Raw genomic sequence first — 11,401 nt, 5'->3', positions numbered from 1 at the left:
GTTGGACAAGCGTCCAATAAAGGCGTCCAGTCCGGCAGTGATTCTTGAGCAGTATATTGACACGTGTACTTATCTTTATCGGGCGACCACATTGGTGTTCTCTTTGCGGTCCGGGCTTGGATCACGGCTTGTCGGGGGCGTCCGGTACATGAACGAAAAGCACCTCCACCAGATCTCACGTGGTCGTGACGTCAAAGAACGCAGTAGCAATACTGTGAAAGGCAAAAACTAGCTTTTATTGGGCGAACCTGTGCCCACAAAACATGCTACACTTAAAGCACAACGAGAGCGGCGAACACAGTCGGCGATCGTCGTAAATCTGATCAGCGGGTCAAGCGCGTCGGCTTTTATACGGCAGTCATCGAATGTTCCAGACTAAACGTTGGGACCCGCATGCCTTCTACAAAGTTCTACACCATTCGCGTCAAGCGATGAAATCAGATAACACAAGGTTCGGCGACAACAGACAGCGGATAGAAGCATCGACAACTTTCCAGAAAGTTCGGATACATGCAAGCGCGTCCCGCGCTGTGCGATAACATTTGTTAGGCGACTAAACGTGGTCGCCCGATAAAGATAAGTACACGTGTCATTACCCCCCTCTTAAAAAGCATCGACCCGATGCTGCAAACAAACGAAAGTAACAAATAAGCACTCGTAGCAATGAAAACAACAAAATAAGGGAAGTTCGTTAGCGTCCGTAAAACGGTTTAAGACGCACCACGTGGACCACTTCAGGTCGTGCGCGGCGCCGCTGTGAATGCGAGATGCCGTCTGGCACGACCTCATAGTCCAGTGCGCCAATACGTCGAATGACCTTGTAAGGTCCGAAATAGCGGCGCCATAGTTTCTCACTCCGTCCTCGTCGGCGTATCGGGGTCCATACCTAAACGTGGTCGCCTGATAAAGATAAGTACACGTGTCAATATGTGCGCGTGGCGCACCACCTATAGAGGCACCAGTGATGGTTATCTCGCGGGTGCTTTCAAATGTACACTCGGGATGCTGTAGCAGACAACCACGCTTTGCTGCGAGAATTGAAGTTCGCGGCTGCGGTTTCCGCTCCTTTAAGGTGCCTGACCGCTCATACAGCGGTGGCAGCTGCATGAAAAGCGCGGGCCTCTGTAGCGAGCGCAGCGTTGTCAGAAAAAGAAATTAAAGCGATGCCGATGACGATTATTGTTGTAGGACAAATATACACCTCAAAGGGTGCAACTGTGTTAATAGCAAACTGTTCAATCTTAAACAAAAGTACACCCTTTTCGCCGTATCTTGACTCCCAACAATAATCGTCATATGTCTTGTCCACATTTCCTTGTTTAACGCTGGAAGCCCGGTACTTCCAAATTACGAACGGCATGCGCGTTATGAGCATGACAGAGCAATCTTGACAGGAAAGTAGCGAGCGCAGCGTTTTCATAAATGGAAACGCAAGCAAGAAAGATGGCGATTTTTGTTGGGTGGCAAATATGCAACGCCCGGCGTGGAACCGGCGATATGGCGGGAGCGCTTACCGGTTTTCTTCTGGTTACGCAGGTCGTCACATCGAGCGTATCGCTTGCAGGAGCCCCTTCAGTGCCCACTTCGGATGACGAGGTGTGCTTGATGAATGCGACTGAGGCACTGCAATGTTCGTCAAGCGAGGATTTCTGGACATGCCAAGTATCGACCGAGTACGGACTTTTTTTTACTTCGAGTGTGCAACACTGTGTACTGGGCGGCAACGGTGGTGACTTACGGCTACAAATTCATCGTAGCGGCACTTCGTCGGCGGGGCGTGGAACCGGCGATATGGCGGGAGCGCTTACCGGTTTTCTTCTGGTTACGCAGGTCGTCACATCGAGCGTATCGCTTGCAGGAGCCCCTTCAGTGCCCACTTCGGATGACGAGGTGTGCTTGATGAATGCGACTGAGGCACTGCAATGTTCGTCAAGCGAGGATTTCTGGACATGCCAAGTATCGACCGAGTACGGACTTTTTTTTACTTCGAGTGTGCAACACTGTGTACTGGGCGGCAACGGTGGTGACTTACGGCTACAAATTCATCGTAGCGGCACTTCGTCGGCGGGGCGTGGAACCGGCGATATGGCGGGAGCGCTTACCAGTTTTCTTCTGGTTACGCAGGTTGGTCCTGTCACTAATTGTCTAAAGCGGCAGTATCTTGTTTTGCCGGTTCCACCCCAAACTTTGTTTACCGTACTATGCTCTCGTCCATCCGGAACTGACCGGACAAAGGCACAAAACAAACGAAAATTTGCTCTTTTTCGGAGAACCGCCTTCTACCTGCTGCTTTTATTATTGTGTGGAGGGGATATAGAATTAAATCCAGGGCCTACTGAACAACTGCTTGCGCAGTTACTTGAAGGGCAAAATGCTATCATGGCAAAACTAACGTCCATGGAAGAAAAACAGAATAAGCTCACTCTTGATGTAACAGATTTGAAAGCTCGTTTTCTTTCGTTGGAACTTAAAGCTGCGAAAATTGATGGCATGAGTACTGCTTTAACAGCTATTGAAGTTCAGCAGCGCCAGGATCACGAAGCACTGGCGACAATTACCAAAAAGATTGACGACGCTGAAAATAGGGAACGACGCAACAATTTGGTATTTTATGGTTTTACGGATGCATTTGCAGCTGAGACAGCTTTAAAATCTGAGGAACTTATCGCAAATTTGTGCACCTCAAGGCTTGAACTTACTGATGTCAGCATTGAACGTGCGCATCGAATAGGGCCGTATCGTGAAGGCATAGCACGTCCAATAATTGTTAGATTTTCTTCTTTTAAGGCTCGTCAATCTGTGCTGTCAAGAGCACATAAGTTAAAGGGAACAGAGTATAGCATATCAGAAGATTTTTCGCGTTTCGTTCGTGACAAGAGAAAGAAATTGTGGGAGTTTGCAAGGGAGCATAAGCAGCAAGGAAAGAAGGTTATTTTAAAGTTTGATACGCTGCACTTAGACGGCAAACGGTATCAAGTAGATAGCGCCACAGGGTGCGTAGTCCAACAATGACCAGCTTGTACGCCTAGAGTTGCGCAGCCGCTTACCGTTATGGTTATCAACTGTCAGAGCATAAAGAACAAAATCGACGATTTCTTTATGGTGGTTCGATCGATACGACCCTCAATCATTTTGGGCACAGAGTCGTGGCTTGATTCTACAATTGCTGATTCTGAAGTTTTTCCGCCTGGGTATCAATGCTTTCGTCGCGACCGAAGTGCAAGAGGAGGAGGGGTGTTTATACTTGTGAGTTCAGATATACCTAGTATATTGTTGGATTGTTCTGCTACTGATATTGAATGTGTTTTTTGTAGAATACGGCTGCAGAATGGGAAAGGTGTCGTAGTTGGTTCCTATTATAGGCCTCCTAGCACAACGTTCGAACAGTTATTCAAATTGTCTGAGTGTCTTGAAACGATTAAAGCGGATCATATTTTGATCGGGGGTGACTTTAACCTTCCACATATTAATTGGTCAAGCAATGACCCAAGGTGTACAGCCGGAGGCCGACTATATTCAACTTTTTTTGATATTCTGGACGAGTACACATTTACACAGTACGTCCATGAGGCATCTCGAAATGACGGTACAGGTCATGTTCTTGACTTACTTCTTTGTAATGTGCCTAATATTGTATCGAATGTCCATGTTTTACCCGGTGTTAGTGACCACAATATAGTTGTGGCTGATGTAAATGTTGAGACTATATCTGTTCCCAAAAAAGCTGCCAGAAAGGTGTACGCGTACACTAGAGCAAATTATGATGCAATTAATTCGGCATTTGAAACCTATTTTCCCACTTTTGATACACTAGCAGCCGAACTGAATACTGAACAGTTATGGAATGTGTTTAAAGAAAAACTATTTGATCTGCGCGAAACTTTCGTTCCCATCCGTATCTTGTCAGCTAAACGCACTAGAGATAAACCATGGTTTAACACTCTGCTGCGTACTCTACTGCGACGTATAAGACGAATGTACAGGAAATGTAAAAAAAATAATTCTGTGGAAAACAAGTGGGAGCTGAAAAGAATGAAACTTAACTTTCAAAGTCTAACTAAAGTAGCTAAAAATTCTTACTTCTCAAGTCTTGGTAAGAAGCTAGTGGAGGATTCGAAACAGTTTTGGAAATACGTTCGTCTCAACGGTAAAGATAATACATCTATTCCTCCTCTAAAATATTCTCACACAATCGTTGACGATGATGCGTCTAAGGCAGCCATCTTTAGCAATTATTTTTCGTCCGTGTTTAGTCCAAGTTTTTCACGCGTTGTTAACATGGTTTCTCCAACTGAGGCAGAAGTGATGCCCGAGGTCACTTTTAGTGTGCCTGGTATTCGTAAATTGTTAGAAAATCTCAAACCAGCTAAAGCGTGCGGCCCAGACGATATACCAGCAGCGATAATAAAGAACTGTTCGGCAACGTTATCGTTGTACTTGCACCGTCTATTTCAGAAGTGCTTGGTGGAGAAGGCACTACCTTGTGATTGGAGGTTAGCACGTGTTACACCTATTCATAAGAATGGGCCAAGAAATGACGTTGAGAACTACAGGCCGGTGTCGTTAACTAGTATACCATGTAAAATATTTGAACATGTCCTTTATAGTTGTATAATGACACATTTGGTTAAACATAATCTTCTGCATTCTAGTCAACACGGTTTTCGGCAAGGTTTTTCTTGCTCAACACAGCTTGTTGAGTTCACGCATGAATTGGCTCTAGCAATAGATAAGCGTAAAGTAGTTGACTGTATTTTCTTGGACTTCAAAAAAGCGTTCGATGTTGTTCCCCATGACCTTCTTATTAGTAAATTACGGGGCTATAAACTGAATGAATCAGTTATTGCATGGATAGCCGAGTATCTCTCTCTAAGACAGCAGTCGGTAGTTCTCAACGGTTGTTCCTCCGGATATGTTCCCGTGACCTCAGGAGTTCCCCAGGGCTCAGTTCTGGGCCCTCTTTTGTTTCTGATGTATATAAATGATATTACTATTGGCCTCAAATCTTCGTTCAGAATGTTCGCGGATGACTGTGTAGTTTACAGGATTATAGAGAATGAACATGATACAGAATACCTGCAGCATGATTTGAATGTTATATCATCCTGGTGTGCCCATTCAGAAATGTCGTTGAATGTTAAAAAGTGTGTTCACGTCACCTTTACGAGGAAGCGTTCATACCAGTTGAATACGTATACCATAAATAGCGCTACTTTAAGCACGGCCAGGGAATATAAATATCTAGGAGTTTATTTAACGAGTGATTTGAGGTGGGCTAAGCACGTTCACCACATCAAAGTAAAGGCTGCACGTGTTTTGGGTTTCTTAAGACGAAATTTCAGCGAACTTCCATTGAATTTAAAAGAACAACTGTATTTCACTCATGTGCGCTCATTGCTGGAGTACGCATGCGTTTGCTGGGATCCGTATACCAAAGAGCTGGCCGATACGCTTGAAAAAATACAGAATAGGGCAGTGCGATTCGTTCTAGGTAATTGGGATCGTCACCTTAGCATGAGCGAAAGCAAACGTAAACTTAAATGGGAAGAATTGAAAGATCGTAGACGAAACCTCAGGTTGAAATTTTTCCATAATATCTACCATTCTAAAACTGGAATCAATAAGGAGAAGTACATTCAAGAGCCGTCCTATATATCCCAAAGAAGGGACCACAGTCTCAAAATAAAAGAATTTTCCTTTAAAGGTGACGTCTTCCGCTATTCATTCTTTGTTAGATGTATAAGAGAGTGGAATAATCTTCCGCCTATGATTGTATCCAATGTGTCAAATGATGCTTTTTACCGCGCTTTGTGTAATTAGTTTCTTTATTGGTATCAAATATGATGCTTATTTTTATGTATCCCCCTGCTGTAATGCCAGCAAAGGCGAAGCAGGTATCAAATAAATAAAAAAAATAAATAAAAATGGTGTACATTTTCTATGAGTGTTCTTCGACATGCCTTGAAGTTCGGCCACCGCAAACGTGCGACGGGTGTTGCGTATTTTGCTCCGAAAACATGAATCGAATAGAGAAGCACATGGAATGCCGCAAAAAACTGCGGCACACCACTGCGTCCTTTCCCGCATGCACTTAGCCAGGCCGCCACCAGTGGCACCTTCGTCGGCACGCTCTACGCGTATACGAAACAATGGCCGAGTGCTTCGCGGTAATTCAGCATGTCTGTCGCACATTCTTTTACACCGAAGGCTGTGTAGGCCAAGTAATATGAACACGTCATAGTGTATGTATGTATGTATGTATGTATGTATGTATGTATGTATGTATGTATGTGTGTATGTGGTTCGTCACGGCAATTTCCAAAAATTGTGTATGGTGCTACATATAAATCATATTGTAGAGTTTTTAGGGGAATGTTTCGAAAGGACACAGCATTCTACCAAAGGATGGAAGAATAAATAGGTCTCCATCGCACGCACGCTTCTAACGCGCCAACGTCAACTATCCTTGGAGATGGTCAGCGGGTGCGCAACCACTGCTTAGTACGGGAGCGCGTGATCGCGCGAGAGTTTACGACCGACGGGCAGGAATGAAACGGGGCGAACTTTAGCACTTGACTACGTGCTTCACAAAAAGCTTCGCTTCACACGGATTCCAAGGTGCGCGTTGGATGTGCATAATTTTTTGTTTCACAGGCGATCTGTATCTTCTGGCATCGAGAGCACTTGAAACAAGTTCAGCATTCGTGGAATGAAGTAGAGTACCGGCATTCTGTCATGAACCAGCACAGATGTGGCATATAATGCGATGGATACAGAAGCAAAGAATTAACGCGAAGAAACTTTACGCCTGTCAAACATTAGGGAGCGAGCGAACGCAGGTTTGTATCCACGCCACCGTTTTTTCATACGAAGGCGGCTTTCGGACTTGTTACTTATCGGGGCGTGCTTCTAAATTAGCGCTTGCACCGAAAGCGCCGGCCAGGGAAAGGTGCTCGTTTACTGACGGGCACGACGAGTCAGCAGGCATTTCTTTGGCATCGCTGCAGCGGTCCAACTGCCCACAAGTGTCGTCGCTGCGGTAAGGGGCGATGAAGTCGTCAGCGTAACTGCAGTGTGCGGTCACTCCTCGCCACTGCGGGGCAGGCCCCGATGACGCAGAGGGGGGCTACGCGCCGGCCCAGGACGGCCACGCCCCCGGCAGCTCGGCGGCCTGTCCGAACGACTTTCAGCTGGCGGAGCAGTACGGGGAGCACGTGGTAGCGATCGCCCACGGCACCCTCCTCGCCGCCCAGTGGGGCGACGCGCACTGGCTCACACGCTGCTCGGACGGGCCATGTCGCGGCCGCTGTTCTTGTTGCTGTTCGCCTTAGTGGTGGTTGCGGCATCGTCTGAATTGCGCCAGCACAGCGACCGTGGTCCCTGGTCGTGGCGGAGACGCTGCAAGGCGCTGCTGCTGCTGGGCCAACAGCAGCCCAGGCACCACCGGCGGAGGCACGAGCCCTTGGCCGTGCACCGGCTGCGCAAAGCTTTCCTGCGAGCACGACAACAGCAGCGGCGACGCAACCCATCAGCCGACGAGGGCAACGCAGTCGCCACGGGCGACCTCTGCCAGGCTCTGCAGCGGAGGCCCTGGAACAGGTCCCGCCGCAAGAGGCTCCTGGGCCGGCGGCGCAGGCTCGGTGAGTGAACGGACAGCGGTTTGAACGCGACCGGCAGAATGTCGTAGAAGCCTTGGCAAAGTGAAAACCACTCTGGTGGGAAGGACGCGCACCGCACAATTGCCGTGTGCCTCTTTAGGCTCCTGCCGTGCTCACCTGATCAAGTTGCATATTTCCGCACTTCCTTCGGTAACTTAAGCCACGAAATCACTGTTTTTATTAGATCACCACTTTTTGTTGGCATTGACGGCTACGACACCTGGCGTTGATTGGGAATGTGCGGAAGGCGATCATGTATTATCGAACCCAATTTTAGCTTTCTTTTCCCGACAGGTGCACAAGAAAATCTGGATAACAGAATCATATTAAAGAAAAGTCATGAGAGCAAGTGAAATTCATCCATAATTTTTCAAGCTGCACATGTGTGTCTAAACTTTCTTCAGAATATTCTGAACATTGCTTTGAATACCCTTTCGATTGGCTATAGCATCTTCCCGATGGTACATTTCTGTTTTAAACAGCGCGACATTTGGAAGAGCGTCTGAGGCTTCAAAATGTCCGAGATCGTTTTGGCATCTTCTTGTTCCCATGGGGAAAAAAATTAGGTGATTTCGTGAATCCGGTTTCATGAGCTTCGCGATATAATCTTGTGAGAGTCGCAAACACACACGCTGACGTCGACCAGGCCGAATAAATGGTGAGTTTTAGATGAGATGGACGCAAGCGTTGAGGCCACCTAGCGCTTGGGGCCTTGGTACTACGCATGCGCTCTACCATGACCCCAAGAGCTAGAAGACCCTAATTTAAAACTCTTTTAATAACGCTCCTTCTGTTAAAAGCGTTGCTGTTACACATGCCAGCTTGAACACAAACCATACGTGTATTTCACTCCCTCCATGTACAGGTGCGTGATACGCGATCGACTTGAGTCTGATGGGTGTGGTTGGTAATGGACGCTTGCCACTTGTCTTTCACATTTGCGTATGGGGCACTACATAAAGGGCGGAAGCACTGATATTCAGTAAGTTGGTTTATTGGATTTTCTGTTCGTTGGAAGATTGACCTCGTCTGTTTGCGGATCTTTAGAGACCACGATATCTATCATTCTTTGTCGCTCCTTGTGGATTTACTCAGCGAGAGCTTCAAGAATGTGTGGCATAATATGGACGCATAAGGTTTCGCCAAAGCGCAACGAGACGGGACCACTATTCGCGGTGCCAAACGGAAGCAAACAACCCTCGAGGAAGAGAAGGAAAGCACTACGGCTCATTGTGACGGATGCTAGGGATTGGCCTCGAGTGTGGCACAAGTAGTCCTGACAGATGAGCGCGCCAGTTTGCGGATCGAAGCTCGGCTATGCTGCTCCGTCCATGTCCGTATAGCTATCCGCATTCGTAAATCAGGAGCCTCCTCTAACGGCCTGCAACAATTCCCAAGCAGGAGCCAGTGCGAGCATTGGAAAGCGCGCGCGTGCTATGGGCCGGCCGTGGATCACTCCAAGGGAAAGGGTCTGCGAGCGCGTGCAAATATTGGACCTCAACGAATGGACCAGCTCGTTCGGCCTTTTCTTTCTTCCTGTCCTCCGCGCACCAAAAAAAAAAAAAATTGCACCCATGCATCGAAGACGGGTCTGTAGGCATTGGGATACACGATACTTTCGGTATTAGATTGTTTGTTTGGTTTATGCGGAATCTCGTACTTTCGCATGCGAAACGAAGTGATCAATATAAAGAAACTACCTTGTCAGCGTAAGCATAACCCGCGCATGTGGTCGGGGCTTCAAGCTTTCTTGGATTTAGCCGCACCTGCACTGGCAAGATAGGAATATTGTCGTGCGGTCAGTATAGTACTGACTGCGTGCCTTAGTTGGTAATTTAGCTTTGCACAGTCAAGGCAACAACAGTATGTCGCAATGATCGACTGAACTTTCAGTAAATATTACGTGGTTGCCTTCTCGCACACTGGATTTGCCTCGCCATTTTTTTTTTCACAATGCTAAAGCAAAGCAGGTCGTCGCTGAATGGTCTCATAAAGAAAGATAATCTTTTGGCACGTCCTGTGATGCTACGCCGTTTTGAATCCAGCACATGCGCATCGTTAGCCGAAAGTTTGCGCAGCTCCGTCTAGTGTTCTATTTCTTTATTTAGCGAAGGAAAGGAAGTGTATTGGGTGTTGATCCTAAAAGATTTATTCATGTATACGAATTATATATTTCAATTAAGAAGGGCTGCTTATTTCCCTGGTGCATAACATTGATTCATTATCTCTTGGCTTTTCGTGGTAGTTGCTGTCGCCGAGGTCCCTTTCGATATGTTCAGAAACATCGCAGGCTGAGCTGCTTATTGCATACTTGGAGTGGGGAAAACGTGCCGCGGCTCTCTGTGTCAGGAGCATGCGAAGGAAAGGAGTAACTTGCTCAAGGAAACGTTTGCACGCGACTCGTTCTCCCCACGTTTTGTCGCTAAGACAGTGAGTGCGCCCATTATTTTGCGCACCGAGAGGCGGACGCCCGGCGTGCGGCCCGCGCGCAGCTCACGCGACCGGCCGCCGCGCCGTGCACTCGCCGCGAAACGCGCGCCGCCGAGAGAGGGCCGCGCCCCCGCGCGCGCGAAGCTGCCGCTTGCAACGCTCGCTGGCGGCAAACCCGGGGTCCGCGACTCTGGCTCGCGGCACCACCGGCGAGTTCACGCCGCAAGTGGCGTGCCGGCACGCTTTGCGCCCCGATTCTCGGGCCGTGGCCGCCACGGGAGCCCGAGCTAACGACAGGTGGTCGCGGCATCCGCATCACGCCGCGATAGCCGAGCGAGGGGCATCCTCCTCCTCGACCGGTCATCATGGCAGGCGCGTGCGGCGCCTGCCTGATGGCGCATTGATGCGCCCGACCATCGGCGGCCGTGATTTGAATGGCGAAAGGCGACGTCGTTTTCCCGCCCGACGTGCCTCGCGCGACAACGGCTTTGTGCTGCTGGGCCTGCGGCGATGTCGCCTTTCGGGAGCCGCGGTTAATTCGCTCTGCCCTCGCGGCGTCCCCATTGAACGGACCTCGAGCGGTCGTAATTAGGCCTTTCTGCGCCGCGTCCCCTGGGACACAATGGGTGGCTCGCGCCCCAAGAATCCTATTCGCGGTGCCCGGCTTTTTGAGAGGCGGCGGCAGAATTTCAATTTTGCGCCCCTCGGCCTCGGGCTGTTGCTTTCGTGCGAGAGAGCGCTGCTCAATGGGCGGCGAGCCGCTTTTAATTTGAGCCGACGCCGCGGCGCGATCGATGCCGACGGCCGGGCGCCAGCTTGGACACATCCATATGCATCTGCTGGTGCCTGCACCGCCACCACCTGCGGCAGCCTGGCACGACAGCCGACTCGCTGCCTCCGGGACGTTTTCTCGACACCGCAGCCCTTGGTTCCGTCGCAGTGGACACGATGCGGGACCTGGCAGGCGCTGGCGAAAAAAAAAAACAGTGTTGGCACGTGGGAGGAACGCACCAAAAGAACGTGATGAGTACGAGTCATGTCTCTTTCACGCACGAATTTCATACCCACGTGATGGAAATGCCTCATTTCCACGTATAAATAAACAAACGTATAATTTTGTGTGAATAATAAAAATATATTCCCAACTGGCGAAGCGCTAGTTCTGCCGTTTTATACGACGTCAATGTCATGTAGAACCAGATTCAGATTCAGATTCAGATTTATTGGTTCCAAAACAAAAGTAATTACATGACGAATATACAGACGAGGGTCCCAAAGTCAAAGAACTGTAGTGGGACCCTCGGTTAATAATA

The 11,401-nt window shown here is 48.6% G+C and overlaps 1 protein-coding gene across 2 annotated transcripts in view; it reads left to right on the top strand.

Moving 5' to 3' along the window:
- The first annotated feature begins 5,955 nt into the window (after positions 1 to 5,955).
- The window catches only part of LOC135902239 (agrin-like), a 615,148-nt gene continuing 609,702 nt past the window's right edge, over positions 5,956 to 11,401 (top strand). For both annotated transcript variants that reach the window (XM_065432212.1, XM_065432210.1), the window contains exon 1: positions 5,956 to 7,640. In XM_065432212.1, the coding sequence (XP_065288284.1) occupies positions 7,295 to 7,640 (346 nt within the window). In that variant the 5' untranslated portion in view covers positions 5,956 to 7,294. The remainder of the gene's footprint in view (positions 7,641 to 11,401) is intronic.

The sequence above is a fragment of the Dermacentor albipictus genome, chromosome 6, assembly GCF_038994185.2.
Source record: "Dermacentor albipictus isolate Rhodes 1998 colony chromosome 6, USDA_Dalb.pri_finalv2, whole genome shotgun sequence".
NCBI classification, from domain to species: Eukaryota; Metazoa; Arthropoda; class Arachnida; order Ixodida; family Ixodidae; genus Dermacentor; species Dermacentor albipictus.
This window is presented reverse-complemented; position numbering and strand designations above follow the sequence as displayed.